We start from the raw sequence: 19,966 nt of genomic DNA, 5'->3' as shown, positions 1-19,966 counted from the left end.
ATAATGTCATATATGTTGCTCTCAACACACTCTTCCAGAAATGAAAATTTTCAACTATGCATATAACACATTTTGATACAACTTAACCAATTTCAGAAATATTACAAAGTTAGCTATGAAAAGCATACTCTAACGAGAGTACATTATCTAGTGAAAGGCTATTCCATGACCTCTCACCTCCCAGGTTTATAATATTTGTTTTCCCAGAATATGAAGCATACCTGATAATGTGACAGGCAGAATAAATGGCCCCACCAAAGATGTTCACATCATAATCCTCAAAACCTATGACTATGTTACCTTACATGAGAAAAGGTATTTTGCATTAAGGGTATAGACCTTGAGATGAAAGATTATCTTGAATTGATTGCTTGGACCCAGTGTAGTCACAAAAGTTATTATAAGAGGGAGGCAGAAAGGTCAGAGTCAGAGACAGACTGAAAAATGCTATGTTGTGGGCTTGAAGATGGAAAAAGGGGACTTGAAGCCAAGGTGAGGACACCCACTAGAAGCTGGAAAACGCAAATAACTCTCCCCAAGAGCTTCTAGCCACACCAAGACCATGATTCTGACCTAGAGACCCAAGAAAACTTCTAATGTACAGAACTATCAGGTAATACGTTTTTATTATTTAAGCAACTAAATTTGTCATTTGCTGCAGCAGACATAGCAAATAAATACAAAAACTAAACACTTGGGTGTTGCAGGAAGTCAGGGACCCCAAACGGAGGGACCGGCTGAAGCCATGGCAGAAGAACATAAATTGTGAAGATTTCACAGACATTTATTAGTTCCCCAAATTAATACTTTTATAATTTCTTATGCCTGTCTTCACTGCTATCTCTGAACGTAAATTGTGAAGATTTATCACTTCCCCAATCAATACCCTTGTGATTTCTTATGCCTGTCTTTAATCTCTTAATCCCATCATCTTCGTAAGCTGAGGAGGATGTATGTCGCCTCAGGACCCCATGATGATTGCGTTAACTGCACAAATTGTTTGTAGAGCATGTGTGCTTGAACAATATGAAATCTGGGCACCTTGAGAAAAGAACAGGATATCAGCAATGTTCAGAGAACAAGAGAGATAACCTTAAACTCTGACTGCCAGTGAGCCTGGCAGAACAGAGCCATATTTCTCTTCTTTCAAAAGCAAATAGGAGAAATATTGCTGAATTCTTTTTCTCAGCAAGGAACATCCCTGAGAAAGAGAATGGCCCCTGAGGGTAGGCCTCTGAAATGGCCACTTTAGGGATGGCTGTCTTTTACAGTCGAAACCAAAGGGATGAAATAAGCCCCGGTCTCCTGTAGTGCTCCCAGGCTTATTAGGACGAGGAAATTCCCGCCTAATAAATTTTGGTCAGACAGGTTGTCTGCTCTCAAACCCTGTCTCCCGATAAGATGTTATCAATGACAATGCGTGCCCAAAACTTCATTAGCAATTTTAATTTCGCCCCACCCTGTGGTCCTGTGATCTCGCCCTGCCTCCATTTGCTTTGTGATATTTTATTACCCTGTGAAGCATATGATCTCTGTGATCCACACCCTATTCGTACACTCCCTCCCCTTTTGAAAATCGCTAATAAAAACTTGCTGGTTTTACGGCTCAGGGAGCATCACGGAACCTGCCAACATATGATGTCTCCCCCGGACACCCAGCTTTAAAATTTCTCTCTCTTGTACTCTTTTCCTTTATTTCTCAGACCAGTCGACACTTAGGGAAATAGGAAAGAACCCACATTGAATATCGGGGGTGGGGTTTCCCCCGATACTTGGGAGTCTAGAAATAAAAATTATATGAAAGTAACTAATCATATTAGACTATTTCAGGTCTAACTTTTCAGTGTTCTGGAAGGCAAGCACATGGTATAAATTAATATTTCATAAAAAGCTTAAATTTAAGGAGCATTTGGAGGAAACTTAAAATGATCTTAAAATGTTAAGCATTTTCATATTAATAATCTTTCATTTTAATTACTCTATTATATTTGAACTTCAAAGCCTGCTGATGATACCACATTATGATTACCCAATTTTATAAACTTTGTTCCATAGACCCTTCTCCTTACCCCTCAACCTCATTGTCCCAACATATCTCCATTTTTAAAAAAAGTTCAGTCACCAAATCCTAGTTAGTTTTCCCTAAAAAGGTCTCATAATTTTCCTTTCCTCTCCATTCCCATGCAAATATCCTTGACTAGCTACCCATCCTTCACCCTATATTCTTGCAATGAACTCCTAATTCATCTCCTTTAATACACATCTTCTTATCCTTCAAACTGTATTATCTATTTTGGCTGTTCAATTGATTCTCTACTTTAAATGAAATCCTTGGATTTCAATATCACCATAATCTACCCCAATCATAATAGCCAGACATAGCCACTTTGGTCACTTCAACATCCAACCTCTACACCAGTCGGGTGTAGTGCCCTTAACAGTCTAGGGACATGCCATGCCATATTTCTCTACTTTTTTTGTCTTTCCTGTGGTATCCTCTATTTTTTGAATGGCCTCTTCTTACTCCACCTCACTCTGATAATACAGTACAAATTCCAACTCTCCCACTAAACCCTCCCATTTTGCTAATAAAATATTCAGTGTCTACATTGATATAACTTTTCAAAGACAAAAACTAAAATCCTGAATTGATTTTAAAACAAAGAAAAAGCAAACTACAAAAGTCAGCCATACAGAGTAACTTACTCTCCTTCTTCCAGAAGATGTTTTAGGAAGATCACTATCATCCTAGGAATAAAATCAGAGCACCTTAAGTATTTAGAGTCTCATTAGAAAATAATAACCTTAATTATTAAGGTTAATTATTAAGATTAAGAAAATATAATCTTAATAAATAACATATCAAAGACATTTGGTATTACTAGAGTTAAAACATGTTATTAACAAAATCTCCAAAGAAAGACTACCAGATGATCTTTGTGGCACCCAGGCTTGGAAAAAAAAAAAAAACAGTCATTCCTAATAATCCTTTTTCATTCCCTAATAACATGAACTAATTCTAAAATTCAAAATTACAGTTATAAAAAGACGCTTCATGCATTTCCTAAACAGAAAACTTGTGTTTTACCTCGATCCACAAATCCCCAGAAACATACAGATTCCTATAGTTTCTGGATTTTGTGTTCTATAGTACAGGCATGCGCTACCCCAGCTAACTTTTTTATTTATTGTAGAGACACGGTCTCAAACTTCTGGCTCAAGAGATCTTCCCATCTCAGCCTGCTAAAGCACGGGAATTACAGGTGTGAGCCACTGTGCCCAGTCTCCAAGGTACTTTATATAATACACCTTTCACTAGCTAAAATATAGTAAGAGAATATATTCCATACCTAAAATTATTCACTTATATTTTGATATTAGCTAAAACAAATTACCTCATAAATCATCTAGAAAACTCAAAAATATATTTTTATCAAATGCCCTATTTATTCGTTGGACTACTGCAAGAGTTGATACTAGAAAGCCAACATTTTCTTCTTCACTTTTTAAAAATGCCATTTGAAATTAACAAAAACCATTATAAAATCAACAAACTTCATACCAAATCCTCAGCATTTTGCTCATCATTTTCAGATGTGTTAGAAAGTTCTGAGATATTTGTACAGTGTTGATTCCTAAAAAACAAATTTTCACTTTAATAGTATGCAGATGTAGTGACTTGTTGGCAAGGATTCAAACTATACATTATAAACAGTTCGCCAACCTATACATGCCTAATTTCAAACAGAGGAATATCAGGTTTTTCCCCAACCCTTTGTGAACATAACTAGTCATCTTAAATCCTAATTTAGAATCTTGAAGGTTTTTCTTGTTTTCCGTTATGTATCCAGATTAAGCAGGTAATCCAGAAATAATATATGTATGGCCTCAACTGGATGAATATATGGATGAGTTTTTCTAAGTATCATCACTAGCAGTATTCACACAATAAGTACCAGGAAAACAGTTGATTTAAGGTAAAAAAAAAAAAAAAAAAAAAAATACATATATACATATATATGAGAAAAAGGAATTGAAATTAAAGCAAATAGTTATCTTACTGTACACACAGGAGAAAAAGAATGCTAAAATACGGATATCTAAGCATAAAGGAAACAAATATGGGTATATAATTTTCCTGAAGAAAAAGATGATGATTCTAGGGAGGAGGTAACTTAAGTATGAGTCCCCCAAGACTTAGGACAGAATCAACCCAAGAAAGCTGACAGGAATCAGTTACTCCCCAGTTTTCAGCTAGATGCTGAAAACGATGGCACTGTTTCTAAATTAAGAATGCTCACTAGAATACAGCAGACTAGAACCTGGGTCTCAATTTCCAAGTCAGTTTATATTCTTTGATTCCTAATTGACTCCTGAATACAAGAAAATCTATAGAATATTCACACGTATACAAACATTTTCACAGGACATAATTTGAAACAGATTAAAATTCAACATAATCATGAGAAAATAACCAAACAAACTCCAATTAAGTATACTCTATGAAATAAGTAACATTTATAAAAATGATGAAGTGATAAAGACAGAGGAAAAAATTGAAGGAGACTAAGAAAACAAAACGCTACATTTGATGGGGATTCTGGATTAGATCTGAAACATGAAAGGGTGTAAAAACTAGTGAAATCCAAATAAATTCTACACTTTTTGTCAATAGCATGGTACCAAGTTTTTTGTGTTTTTTTTTTTTTTTTAACATTTCATAAGTATACCGCAGTTATGTAAAATGTTAACCTAAGAGGAGACTAGATGAAAGGCAAATGGCAACTTTCTGGAGTATAAAATTATTTCAGAATTTTAAAAAGTTGAAAAACTGAATTATTCAGTTTCTGAGACTTTTACTGAAATTATGTATGTAAAGAAATGTCATCTAAACTAAAGCATTAAAAGATTATAGTTCTGAGTAAAAAATACAACTAGATTTTTTTTTTTTCTTTTTTCTTTTTTTTTTTTCCTCTGGAGACAGAGTTTCACTGGTAACTCACGCTGCAGTGCAATGGCACGATCTGGGCTCACTGTAACCACCACCTCCTGGATTCAAGCAATTCTGCCTCAGCCACCTGCCACCACGCCCGGCTAATTTTTGTATTTTCTTAGTAGAGACAGAGGTTTCACCATGTTGGCTAGACTAGTCTCAAACACCTGACCTCAAGTGATCTGACCACCTCGGCCTCCCAAAGTGCTGGGATTAACAGGCATGAGCCACCACGCCCAGTAAAACTAGATGATTGTTAATACCACAATATGCAGTCACTTTTACACAATATCTATGAGATTACTTACTTGATAAATTTTAAAAGTTGGTCCGTTATCTTTTTAGCTGATCTTGCAATTACACTCTCAGGTTCGTTAAATGTTCTGGCATTATGTTCTATATATCTGACTTCCCAAACTAACGCAGACAGCCTCCTTCAAAATAAAGTAGACAATTTACGGCTTAATGAGAAGATAGAAACCAAGTGAAAAAATGCAGCATGTGAATTCAACAACTGTGAAATAATAATTAAACCATAAGTGCAAAGTTATAATGAATAACCCTCTATGCTCTCAACTTGATCATAGTCATAGGCAATTACACTGGACACCGAAGCAATTATGCTGAACTGAAGAGGACAAACATTTTAACAAATTACTTAATCACATACAGAAAACCAACAAAACTACATTCCCTTTTCACATTGCGTATAGGTACCTTTTAAAATTGTTGAATCTCAATAAAGAAAATACGTCAAATATCATCAACCCTAAAAGCTGGCCCAGCAAGGTGACTCACCAACACTTTGGGAGGCCAGGGCAGGAGGACAGCATGAGCCCAGGGGTTCAAGATCAGCCTGGACAACATGGCAAAAACCCATCTTTACCAAAAATAAAAATGAAAAAATCAGCCAGGTGTACCGGTGCGCACCTGTAGTCCCAGCTATTCAAGAGGCTGAGATGGGAGGATCACTTGAGTCTGGCAGTCGAGGCTACAGTGAGCTATCATCATGCCACTGCACTTCAGCCTGGGTGACAGAGCAAGACTATCTCAAAAACAAACAAAAACTAAGAGCTTCAGTCTCACTGTAAACGATCCAGTGGTTTCTGAGTGGAATGCACATTCCAGTGTTAAATTACAGAGATAAATTACATCAATAATGCGGACTCAAGATGACTTTTTATAATTTGTTAAACTAGTTGAATTATAAGTTAAAATACAATCAACTGTTGTAAAAATCATTAAGAATAGGAAATTTTATACTTACCAGTGTTCTAGAAGCCAAAGATAAAAAGTCAGTGCCTCTGGGAAATTAATCTTCCAAAGGCCAAAGAGACCAAGTATTAACTATATAAATATTATTTTTAAATGTAGTTAAATAGAAATTTAAACATACAAAGAAAAAAAATACAGTATCTAACAACTTAACAAAATTTCTAAGAAAAACAGATTACTAAAGATTGAGGGTTGAGGCCCTGACTCAGACCTTCCCTTCTCTAGCCAGGCCTGACCAGCCCCACAACTCTCAGCCTCCTACTGATGTCGGATGTGAGAGCCTGTGCTTAAATAAGATATCAGGCCTTACTGGAGACACTCAAGGAAAGATTGAACAACTATTTTTCCAGAGTAGAAAGGAAACTCATGCACCAGAAAGGCTGGAAGTATATGGCTGTGTAAATAACAGAATCTACTCAGAACAGTTTAAGGAATTTCTTGGGACCTACAATAAACTTACAGAAACCTGCTTTTTGGACTGTGTTAAAGACCACAACAAAGGTAAAGTCTGAAGAGACCACCTGTTCAGAACACTGCTTACAGAAATATATTTAACTTTTAAGTTCAGGGGTACAAGTACAGGTTTGTTACACAGGGAAACTTGTGTCACAGGGGTTGGTTGTACAGATTATTTCATCACCCAAGTATTAAGCCTAGTACCCATGAGTTGTTTTTTTTGATCCTCTCCTTCCTCTCACCCTCCAAAAGGCCTTAGTGTGTTTTGTTCCCTTGTGTCCATGTGGTCTTATCATTTAGCTCCCACAAAAATATTTATTTTATTTATTTATTTTTTAATTGCTTAGACAGGGTCTCACTCCGCCACCCAGGCTGGAGTTCAGTGGCACGATCTCAGCTTACTGCAACCTCCACCTCCCGGGTTCAAGCGATTCTCCTGCCTCAGCCTCCCAAGTACCTGGGCTTACAGACACGTGCCACCATGCCTGGATAATTTTTGTATTTTCAGTAGAGACAGGGTTTTACCATGGTGGCCAGGCTGGTCTCAAACTCCTAGCCTCAGGTGATCCACCTGTCTGGGCCTCACGAAGTGCTGGGATTACAGGCATAAGCCAATGCACCTCGCCTCCTACAAAAATATTTTTAAATGACACAAAGATTATCCAAGAGATTTCAGGAATATCATATTCAACAGAATGAAGCCCTGGCAGCCAAAGCAAAACTACTTGGCCAATCACAATAGGTAACTCCTGATGGACGAACTTTTGATGAAAGACTGCCAACAGCTGCTGCACTGGAAATGAGGATTCAACTGACAGAATTTCCTGGGAGCAGTAGCCACCCTGTTAAACCATCTGTCATGAGTTTGGCAAATGAAAACCACTGGAGAAACAAAACCACTATTTACCAAGAATAATTAAAATAGAAGGTCTTATTGTTCAAATAATAAGACACAACATTTATTGAGGCCTTAAGATTCTGCAGCTCAGTTACGTGATTAGAAAAACAACTGTTTCGTCAATTGTGGCTGTTAATTTTAAAACAAATTATGTCTTCAATCATGTATGAGGATAGAAAAGTACCAGTGAAATGTTACTGAAATAAATGGAATAAAAGTAAAATTTCAGTGATATGGAAATAATCACTGAAAAAAAAATCGAGGGTGAAATATGGTAGTCAATCTTCTGCCCGGCCCTACCCACACCTACCCATGGACATCTAACACCATCTGACAATGAAAGAGAATAATGAAACAAAAATGTTCATCAGCCCCCAATTCTACCACTATCTCTTCCTTTGTTTACCCTAGTCAATAATGCCAAATATAGCTTTTTAAACTATTTTGAAAGCAGGTTTCTACTAACCTGTAAAATCGATTAACAAGTCTCATTCGAATTGTGTAAAGATCAGTTGGATAAGCTACTACAGTACAGTACTTCGGGTATGTACACAGATCAACAGGGCCTGCAAAAGCTGCTGCTATATCTGTTAGGGAAAACAGGAGAGTTTTTAATCAATAAATCCATTGCCTTTAGTGGCACTTCTCTAGAAATCATTCATAAGATATGGCTACATTTAACATTACAGACTAAAAGATAACCAATACAAAATGTAGAAAAGAACAGAAACCTCAATTATGCTAGTATTTTTAAATACCTTTATGAAAAAAATTGAAAAAAAATTTTCATCCTAAACAAAAAAAACTTACCAAGATTCAAAAGTTGATCTATACCACTGATAATTCTATCACATTCTTCATCTCTTGATTTCTGACCCCATTCACCAGCTTGTGGTTTATACAGCAATTTCTCTAGCTCATCTGATGTGACAGAAATACTAGCTCCTAATTCTTCAGGTGGATCAACTATATATACCATAAAAAACAAAGAGGGGAAGAAAAAAAAACAAAAAATAAATATATACTGTATTAAAATTCAGTTTTCAAAGCTTATAAAACTAGGTTATCTCCACAGTCAAAAATAGAGTTCAAATGTGCAACTCTTTTAAAGTTACTCACTGAGATCAACAGATTGCTTACATTCAGGTAAAAACACAATCTACCTACCCTAACAAATTAAAAATTAAAAATAAGAGTGCCAGTATTGCAGTTTTCAGTCTATTTCTTCAAGGAGGCAAACTTAACCCCAAGGCCTCTGAAAACACAAACTGAACCTGACAATATTCAAAATTTTAAGCTTACATACAGTTCCAAGCCGGGCGCGGTGGCTCAAGCCTGTAATCCCAGCACTTTGGGAGGCCGAGACGGGCGGGTCACGAGGTCAGGAGATCGAGACCATCCTGGCTAACCCGGTGAAACCCCGTCTCTACTAAAATATACAAAAAATACTAGCCGGGCGAGGTGGCGGGCGCCTGTAGTCCCAGCTACTCGGGAGGCTGAGGCAGGAGAATGGCGTGGACCCGGGAGGCGGAGCTTGCAGTGAGCTGAGATCCAGCCACTGCACTCCAGCCTGGGCGACAGAGCGAGACTCCGTCTCAAAAAAAAAAAAAAAAAAAAAAAAAAAGTCAAGTCAAAATGGATAAAATAATCCCACATGACAAATGGCTAATTTTCTTAAATTTTAAAGCTCAAGTGAAACAGACTGGTATTTTTTGAAAAATAAGGAGAAGCGGGTGGGGTGAATGACGCCTGTATTCCCAGAACTTTGGGAGGCCAAGGTGGGTGGACTGCCCAAGGTCAGGAGTTCAAGACCAGACTGGCCAAGATGGCAAAACCACGTCTCTACTAAAAATACAAAAATTAGCCAGCTGTGGTGGGGCCCGCCTGTAATCCCAGCTACTAGGGAGGCTGAGACAGGAGAATCACTTGAACCCGGAGGCAGAGGTTGCAGTGAGTCAAGATTGTGCCATTGCACTCCAGCATGGGCAACAGGGCGAGACTGTCTCCAAAAAAAAAAGAAAGAAAAAGAGAGAGAGAGAGAGAGAGAAAGAATCTGAGGAAGCTGAGAATATTTTAGCTTATTGAATATCAGTTCTAACATAAAAATAAGAAATGTCATCTACTGTGTACTGACTACCAGAGCACGTTCACAATGAGGGAACAAGGGCATTGGGAAGTGCCTCATTTTAACAGCTGCTAAATGGTGGAGAGAATGCTCATGGGAGCATTTCCTCTAGAACCATATCCGTTAAGATTCCTGCAAACATACACACAAGTTTTATACAGAGCATTCTTTGGGAATGCTCTTAACTTCGATAAAGTTGACCTATTAGAATTAACTCATATGATGTAGTCTTTCAGCTGAGAGATGGAAATTTTTTAAACATGGATGATAAATGATTCCTATAAGCTTATAATTCATGTTCTTGCAAAAAGAAAAAGGATTTCCATTTTATTTTCTGCATGAACATAAAAGAGATGTGGGGGAAGAGGGCGGAGACATCCCACTGCCCTAATAAGCTAAAATGTGTATTTTTATACTGTAATTCACAGTTATGCTTTCAATATTTTATCTCATCAAAAGGAAGAGGAAAGAGGCTGTATGGGCAGGCAACATAAAGTGCTTTAAAAAACACTGGTTTATCAAAGCCGGGATATGAGTTCAAATCACATCTATACCACCTAAAACAAACTATGACTTTGGGCAAGGGGTGTGGGTGGGTGTGTTTTGGTAGGGAGAAAGTGGTGTGTGTGCGTGTCTGTTTTAATGGCGAGAAAAGGGGTCTCACTATGTTGCCTGGGCTGGTCTCCTCAAGTATTCTGGTGAATACTGATCCACCCACATGCGTGAAGAAACGACAGGAAGCCAGGAAAAGAACCAAATGAAAGATCTGTGATAACAAAGGCCTGATGCACAAAAGGGCCAGCAACCATGCCTGTTCCCCCCAGCCAGACTGAAAAGCTGCATGATTCACAGAGCAATGGATAGACTGCATAAAAGGGTCTTGCCTAAGAAGTCAGAAGTAAATCAGTTCTAGGCTAAGCACTGCTCCAAACCCATCTACCATATCTTAAAAAGATAAAATTGTTTCCGAATAGCTTAATTGTGTGACAGAACAAAGTTTAACCCTTACAGGAATACAAAAATATACAGCACCCAACAAGGTAAAATTCACAATGTCTGACATAATATTTAAAATTATAAGGCAGGTAATGTATTAGGAAATACCCATAATGAAGAGATTAATGAACCAACCAGAATTGTCACATATGTTAGAATTAGCAAAGACATGTAGTTATTATATTACACATGTTCATTAAAAACATATATAAATGGAAGACATGAAACACAACCAAATCCAACTTTTAGAGATGAAAACCACAAGCAATAAGGTGAATACTATAATACATTGGCTGGTGATAAAAGCAAATAAGACATTCCAAAAGAAAATATAAACATATAATATAAAAATATAAAAAGATTCAACACCAGGCATGGTGGCTCATGCCTGTAATCCCAGCACTTTGGGAGGTCAAGGCAGGGGGATCACTTAAAGTCAGGAATTCAAGACCAGCCTGGCCAACATGGCAAAACCCTCTCTCTACTAAAAATACAAAAATTAGCCAGGCATGGTGGCACACACCTGTAGTCCCAGCTACTAAAGAGGCTGAGGCAGGAGACTCACTTGAATCTGGGAGGTGGAGGTTATAGTGAGCCGAGATTGCACCACTGCACTCCAGCCTGGGTGACAAAGCAAAACTACGTCTTAAGAAAAAAAAAAATTTCAAAAGAGCACAGTATGTGTTATTCATTTCTGAATGTATATAATCATTGAGGGGAAAAAACTAAATCTTTTTTTTCTCATAATGGCTATTTCGTGCCTAACTTGATGCCCCCCAAACGGTAGGCATTCAGGAAATGTGTATGAAACAAATATGTGATGTACTTATATGATTTACTCTGTAAGTGTAGCTAATATTTCATGAAACAAAGCAATAATAACTAATGTTTTCAAACATAAAACTAAAAAGATGTATATGGAAAAAAATTTTACACTAACATAGTGTAGACACAGCAATAAAAATTATCCTAATGAAACAGTAAAAGAAAATAAAACAAAAAAAAACAAAACAAAACCAGAAAAGCCCCGAGATACAGAGACTATTTAAGGGAACAGAAGAAATTATGATATCCAAAACTAATGGATAACACAGTTAAAAATGAGTAAAGAATCTGAATGTTTCTCAGCCAGGCTCAGTGGCTCACGCCTGTAGTTCCACCACTTTGGGAGGCCAACGCAGGCAGATCACTTGAGGCCAGGAGTTCAAGTCTAGTATGGCCACCATGGTGAAATAGCTGGGTGGCACATGTCTATAGTTCCAGCTACTCAGCAGGCTGAAGCACAAGAACCAACTGGGAGGTGGAGGTTGCAGTGAGTCGTGATTGCACCACTACACTTCAACCTGAGCAAAGAGGGAGACTATCTCAAAAAGAAAAGAAAGAAAAGAAAGAAAAAGAAATTGAACATTTCTACAAAGACATAAAAATGGCCAGTAAGCAAAGGAAAAAATGCTCAGTATCATTAGGCATCAGAGAAAGGCAAATCACAACCACAATAATACTTCCTGTAAGTTAAAAAAACAAGTGTCCAGGATGTGAAAAAACTGGAACACACATACACTGCTGCTGGAAATGTAAAATGGTATTCCTACTCCAAAAAACCGTCTGTCAGCCCTCAAAAGGTTAAACAGAGTTACCATGTAACCCAGCAAAGCCACTCATACATATGCACCCAAAAGAAAAAAGACTTGCACATGAGGTTCACAGAAACACTATTCATAGCCAATTAATGGAAGCAATCCAAATGCCCATCAACTGATAAATGGATAACTACAATGTGTTATATCCATACAATGGAATATTATTCATCAATAACAAGAAATATCTTGGTTTCTAAATGCCATTCTCCAATGAAACAGGCCACGGCCACCGAAAAACTGCCTGATTCCACAGCTGAGGTAGGGAAACTACAAGGTGAGCCTTGAACACTGAATAGTGCCAGAAGCTATGAAAACACTCAAAGGCGATTTAAAAGAAACTATCAAATGGACATAGGAGTCAACTTGAAGAGGTTCCCAGTGGCCAAATCTGCAATAAGGTAGCAACAAAATAATGATAACAATTGAGCACTGATTTTATTTTACAAAAATCTGAGTACATACTAATATAAATGGGAAAGGAGGTGTATCTTATAGTAGAATTCTAACTAATAAATGTAAGACAATGGAAAAAAATCATTATTTGAGGCAAGAATCATCAACGGATGCTACAATTAGTGAGTGGAAGCAGGATAAGAAACAGGATTATTTGCAACACATAAATATATCCCCATGGGACACTAATTACAATGGAAAAAGTATTTACTTCACACTGGAGACACCTGACACATACCCCCTAAATCAAACTATTAAAGTTAACACTCAATTAATGGACAGATTGACATCATGTGCCTCCTAAAATAATGCACTGAGAAAGACACATTACTTCTCTGACATTCTTGCCAAAAATGCAAAACCTAAATTTAATCGAGAAAAAACATCAGACAAACCCAAACTAATGGAAATTGTATAAAATAACTGCCCAGTAATCTTCAAAAGCCTTAAAGTCGTGAAAGACAGTGAAAAATTGAGGGATACCGGATTAAAGAAGACTAAGACGACATGACAATTAAATCCAAAATGTGAAAGGATATTAGTGAAACAGACAAAATCTGAATAAAGTCTATAGACAATAGTATCATGTTAATAATAATTTCCTGATTTTGATCACTGCAATGTGCTAGCTGTATAAGAAGGGAAATCTAGGTATTTAGAAAATCCTTGTACTATTTTTGTAACATTTTTTAAGTCTGAAATTATCTCAAAATGAAGTTTTTTAAAGTGCTATAAAAAATGGAGAGTACACAGGCCAGGCGCAGTGGCTCATGCCTGTAATCCCAGCACTTTGGGAGGCCGAGGCGGGCGGATCACAAGGTCAGGAAATTGAGACCATCCTGTGAATGGTGAAACCCCGTCTCTACTAAAAAAAAATACAAAAAATTAGCCGGGCGTGGTGGTGGGCACCTGTAGTCCCAGCTACTCGGGAGGCTGAGGCAGGAGAATGGCGTGAACCCAGGAGGCAGAGCTTGCAGTGAGCCGAGACTGTGCAACTGCACTCCAACCTGGGCGACAGAGCGAGACTCCATCTCAAAAAAAAAAAAAAAAAAAAAAAACAGAGAGTACATATTGAAAAGAAGTATCAAAATGCAGATATTCCGAGATTTTCTTGAAAATTATAAATAAAAAGAGAAAAACATCAAAGGATGTTACAAGTCAGTAAAAACACTTACATAAAGAAAGCCTGGTGGTGAACAAAATGGAAGCAGGAGATATAGAGTACCCTTTCAAAAAGTTTAGCAAAAGGGAAATAATTTAGTAACAAAAATGATTGATGAAGTCAAATGTAAGGTATAAGAGACATATTCAAACCTGACTGGAGAAAGGCAGGAGGAAATTAAAATTGTTGAAGGGGATGAGCTAAGTGTAGGTACCAGGCCCTTGGAAGGCAACAGCAGTGGGATGGTAGCACTGGAGAACAGGCTGGCTTTAAATAGTTGTCTATTTCTCACAGGAAAAGAATAGAAAATCCATAATAAGACAACTTGAGGTAAGGCAGAAGACGGAAGTCAAGTTTCATCTTTTCCTTGAAGGAAGACCAAGGGTAAAAGATTAAGAATGAGGTAGGAAAAGTAGACGCTACATGAAGGATTTATGTTTTTTGGATTTTTTTGTTGTTGTTTTTCTGAGATGGAGTCTTGCTGTCACCTAGGCTGGAGTGCAGTGGCCGTGATCTCAGCTTACTGAAACCTCTGCCTCCCGGGGTCAAGCGATTCTCCTGCCTCAACCTCCCAAGTAGCTGGGATTACAGGCACACGCCACCATGTCCGGCTAATTTTTTGTATTTTTAGTAAGACATGGGGTTTCACCATGTTGTCCAGGCTGGTCTCAAACTCCTGATCTCAAGTGATCCATCTGCATCAGCCTCCCAAAGTGCTGGAATTACAGGCATGAGCCATGGCGCCCAGCCAGGAGTTAAGTTTAATGTAGGGTTACATGAGAAATGACAGCAAACTACTAAGGTATTTATTTATTTATTTAAAAATAAAATGTTTTCATTATTTAACAAATATATATACCATTATCAGGAATTGGTTCCATGTCCCATGGGCTAAGTTTTTCAATTTCAGTATTATCCCACCTGTTAAAAAACAACAAATCTCTGGTTAGCCTTTCATGAAAACAAAATGTGGATAATAGGTATCCATTATAAAAGTAAAAGATACAAAATATGAAAATTAACCTCACTGCAGCAATACAATTTTAAATATTAACACTAAATTTTTTTAAGAAGGATATATTATTAAAATAACAGGTTTAAGAACAAAACCAGAAATCCTATGCGGCTTGCACCCAAAGTGAACAATAACTCAAAGACAAGGCATGAAGCCTTGAATTCCACCACAGCCACAATCAGTGGTTTTTATTCCATTGCCAATGAAAAGGCATCAAAGGTTTATTTGAAGAAGATTAATGATATAATATCTACTTCTGAACTAGGACACTGACAATACGAGGCAAAGGAAATGTGGCTACAGAAATAGTTCCAGGGAAGCAAGCAGAACCTGAACCAAGGGGAGTACTAGTGAATAGGAAACAAAGGGAAGGTGCATGTCTGAGAGACATTTCAGGTCAGCCTGACATGACTTAATGACAGATAAAAACCATGTTTTTTTTAAAAACCAGAAATGTATTATTCATACAACAACCTGCCACACTGAATTATTTGTAAATGATTAGTTTTCATCTGTATACAAACCTAACAACATAACACTGGAAATGACTATCAGGATACTGTGGTTGATATGGCTCTTGACTTAACACTGTTCCAAACCACCAAGCATCATCAATAATAGAGCGGAATCTGTCACCTAGGAGAGAAATGATCAAGTCTGAGGCATTTCTCTGCTAACATTCATTAACATTTTTTAATCTACAAAATACCATATGATACAGATAAAAAAGAAGCCAAAATCGCAATACAAAAACAGGCAAGCAGAGCTCCTAAACAAACCAAGAAAAATATGGAATAAAAAAATTAACATTTAGATTAAATGGATTTCTAGATGTATTCAACAACTCTAAGACTAAGACTTCGACCAGTGAAATAAACTGCACTAGATCTGTGTTTAGCATTCATTGCTATACAAACATGAACTGCTGTAGTAACTATATCTCTTCCCTCTTACCCTTCCCACCATTTACAAAACAAAACCAATTAAAAGAAAGAACAAAAGTCACCTATCCAGCACTGATGATTCTTCGGTATATAGATCAACAATTCTTAAGGGAAGTTTTATAGAAACAAATCAAAGTTAAAGCTACAATTTATCCCCAAGAAAGAATCTAATATACCTGGCAAACGGTCTTGAATAATTAAAGTATGCTTACAGTGAATTCTTCAAAGGTTTAAAAAAAATAATGCCACAACTACTAGACCTACATGTTTTACAGTCTTTAGTATATTTTCAAACGTATGTAAACATGAGTTTTGCATATTTTTTACTTCAAAATCACTTGAAACCATAGCCCCTGAAAGAAATCTAAGGAGACTGTTACAGCTTTAAACTTATAATTTGAGATAAACCACACTATGATTTTGTCCAAATCTCTAATACCCTAATTTAACAAACATTAATTACAACTGAATGTAATAATAAATTATTGTAATAAAAATCAGCTGCCTCAATTTTGAGGCCTAATACAAAAACATGTTAGAAGAGAGTGAGTCTTTGATATAAAAAATTAAGTGTATATTTTTCTTGCTATTTACCTAATACTAGAAGATAATTTCAGTTTAGATAAAAGTATTTCTTCATACAAAAACAACCCTTTAAATAAAAAGGAGCCTTTAAAAATTAAGTTTTCTCATAATAAAAGTGTCTTTTCTATGTTTTTGCTAGCTGATCACCCTGGTAATCTTATGTTAAGACTTTTCAAATAAACCTACTTTGGCCTTTCAAGAGAAGGATTAAAATCCACTGCAAAAATGAAAACAAGCAACTTCTTCTTGCCATACTACTCAAATTCCATGCAAAAAGGTAAGAGCAAAAATGGGGGAGCAAAATGAATTAAAGTGTAGTATTAACACGTCTGGTCCAGTAATTTCTCAACCACAAAAATAAAACAAAAACCGCTAAATTACAGGAGGCATTTGGGACTCCATCTCTAGAGTTTAACTGTAGATAATTCAGTTTTTAAAAAATTTAATGGACATGTTGGCAAAAATGAGAGCCTCTTTTTTGCTCTCATGGGGACTGAAAAATCATAATAGCTGGGAAACTTTAAAGTTATTTGGAACACAACTATACAACCTGCTAATGTTGCTTCATGTTATTTTTGTGGCTGTATGTTTTTCTTCAAGAAAAATTTTCTCTTCATCTACTCCCAAAATAATCCTGATTACTTGTGTAGATATTACCAGGACAATAATCTATAAAGAGGAGCCACATGCCCTGACAATCTTTCATGTCAGATGAGGATGATGAGGGACTTTATCTAAAATTTGCCTTCTTGTAGTACCCACAGAAAAAGGTAGCAATGGCCAGATATGGTGGCTCACGTCTGTAATTCCTACACTTTAGGGAGGCTGAGGCAAGAGGATTGCTTGAGCCCAGGAATTCAAAACCAGCCTGGGCAATACGGCAAGACCCTGTCTCCACAAAAAAATTAAAAATTAGCTGCACATGGTTGTGCACACCTGTGGTCCATCTACTCAGGAGGCTGAGGTGACAGGATCACTTAAGCCCAGGAAGCAGAGGCTGCGGTGAGCTCTGATTGCACTACTGCCCTTCAGCCTGGGCAACAGAGCAAGACCTTGTGTTCAAAAACAGAAGAAAAGAAAGAAAGAAGCTGCAGTAACTAGAAAGATCAATGTCTTAATATCATTTATGAATGTGTACACCAGATGACACAGCCTGGGTAAAACTTAGTATTTCCAACAAAAATCCAAGAACTGATAAAAGAATGAACCATCCTATTTCTAACTCAGTAAACAGGCTCCCAGGATAGCATTCCATACCGAACATATATTTGTACACCTGTGAAACAGGTACTACAGCTGCTATTACTACCCAGCCTAATGACTTCATTCAATTATCAGTTATATCCTGAGATTAATGATCTACACAACTCTGAATTAGCGAGTCCTCCTTAAATGATCACCACAAAAATCACATTTGAGTAATTTAGTGCCTACATTGAGGTACCAAAATTACTCCAATGTGTAATTTTACTCAAATGTGTAAAATTACATTGAGGTAATTTTAGTTTTTTAATTTTTCTGTCCACCTATACATTACATGGTTATAAAGCGTAAGTGTATATGCATTTTTTATTTCTTAACGAAACAGTGTCAAGTCTTCTCATTTAAGTCTACACTGTTACGATATCAAGGGTGAAATACTTGGGTATACCAGAACATTTTCAGTGTGAAATCTGAAATTACTTTTCAGCCTTCTGATCATTCTAGATGCTGGTATAATTGTGTAAATTATACCAATGTTACATCAAAGATAATTATATACAATATAGTTCAAGGAAGTCTGAAAGGAAGTATGTCTACTCTGGCCTATAGTCAAGGAGTGAAAATAATCTTTTCCAAATGTTATGAACCAAAAGAACAGAAGAAAAGTTGCTTGTCTAAAAAGTCTACATAATCGGGCCGCACACAGTGGCTCACGCCTGTAATCTCAGAACTTTGGGAGGCAGAGGTGAGTGGATCACGAGGTCAGGAGTTCGAGTCCAGCCTGACCAACATGGTGAAACCCTGTCTCTACTAAAAATACAAAAATTTGCTGGGCATAGTGGCACGCACCTGTAATCCCAGCTACTCAGGAGGCTGAGGCAAGAGAAGCACTTGAACTGGGAGGCGGAGGTTGCAGTGAGCTCAGATCACGCCATTGCACTCCAGCCTGGGAAACACAGGGAGACACTGCCCGACCTGCCCCGCCGCCCGCCAAAAAAGTCTGCATAATCAGTAAGTACCAAGCGTTAAGTAAAATATATTTATAGGTCACTTATATCTCTTCCAGAATTTACATGTTTGTAGACACTATAAGTAAGAGTCCCACAGCCAAAAAGTTAGACCAATAAAACATGAGATTAATTTTTAAGGGTATATAAAACTTAGTAAGGATAGACTTACAAGACTGCCAATTCCTCTGTCTTGCTTCATCATAAAATTGACGCAATACAAGAAAGTCAATAACATCTGGCATATCATGATATCTAGACAAAAATTTAAAAAATCATTAAACTCTCTACATAGCAGGTTATATAGTCTAAAAGCAACACTGTCCAAAAGAAACATAATGAGATCTACAATTGTAATTCTCAATTTTCAACCAGCTATATTTTAAAAGTGAAATTTTTAAAAACCAGTAAATTTCATACCGTATTTTAAATACATCCAAAATATTTCAATATGTAATCAAAACGAGATATCTTACATATTTTTTCTTCATAACTAGTCTTCAAAATGCAATGTGTACATTCACAACACATTCATTTCTTTTAAAAAAAATGTTTATGCCTCATACTCTGCCAAGTCTCATTTAACACATTTAATTCAAATCATCCACATTTCAAGTGAGCAACAGCCACATGTGACTAGTGGTAACCCTATTAGGTGTAGGAAATTATTTATTCCGAATTTTTTCAAACACAAAGGGCAGAAAAAATTTGGCCTGTATGTCAGAAATCTCCACCTACGTAAGTGGCATGAAAACCATATAAAACAGACTGCCCACACTTAACCAGAACTGTGACATGCCTACTATGACTTCAGTGTGGGAGATGGGTTTCCTAGCCATCAGAAACTCGAGCCACATCTTAGGCTATCCACAGTGCTCTACTAGTTACCCTGGAGTCGAATGGGAAGGGCATGCTAATCATTACATCAGCAAAATGGCAAATTTAAATTTAAATAATTCCATTTTAAAAAATAATACATACCTAATAGAGAAAGATTTGTCCATAAGTTTTCCAGTTGCTGGATCTATAAATGCTAGTTTGAGGCAACAGAGTGTAGGGGGCCCAACTTCATATCGTATTCCAACTATTTTAACCAATTCTTGATCCTTTAACAGACATATATTTTTAATGGTTAAAATAAAAGCAATTCCTTAATACTATAATTCTCCATATACTGTTATATTAAGTAAACTCATAATTTAGGCTTTCAAACC

General features: G+C 36.8%; 1 protein-coding gene across 2 annotated transcripts in view; it reads right to left on the bottom strand.

Moving 5' to 3' along the window:
- BRWD1 (bromodomain and WD repeat domain containing 1) overlaps window positions 1–19,966 on the bottom strand; it is a 132,848-nt gene that overhangs the window by 27,137 nt on the left and 85,745 nt on the right. For both annotated transcript variants that reach the window (XM_015132876.3, XM_077995738.1), the window contains 9 exons: window positions 19,734–19,858; window positions 18,925–19,007; window positions 15,538–15,649; window positions 14,858–14,919; window positions 8,433–8,588; window positions 8,089–8,209; window positions 5,302–5,427; window positions 3,563–3,635; window positions 2,707–2,748 (listed from right to left, as the gene is read on the bottom strand). In XM_015132876.3, coding sequence (XP_014988362.3) covers window positions 2,707–2,748; window positions 3,563–3,635; window positions 5,302–5,427; window positions 8,089–8,209; window positions 8,433–8,588; window positions 14,858–14,919; window positions 15,538–15,649; window positions 18,925–19,007; window positions 19,734–19,858 — 900 coding nt within the window. The remainder of the gene's footprint in view (window positions 1–2,706; window positions 2,749–3,562; window positions 3,636–5,301; window positions 5,428–8,088; window positions 8,210–8,432; window positions 8,589–14,857; window positions 14,920–15,537; window positions 15,650–18,924; window positions 19,008–19,733; window positions 19,859–19,966) is intronic.

Source organism: Macaca mulatta, chromosome 3, assembly GCF_049350105.2.
Source record: "Macaca mulatta isolate MMU2019108-1 chromosome 3, T2T-MMU8v2.0, whole genome shotgun sequence".
NCBI lineage: Eukaryota > Metazoa > Chordata > Mammalia > Primates > Cercopithecidae > Macaca > Macaca mulatta.
Note: the sequence above shows the minus strand (reverse complement) of the source record. Positions and strands in the feature narration are given on the sequence as shown.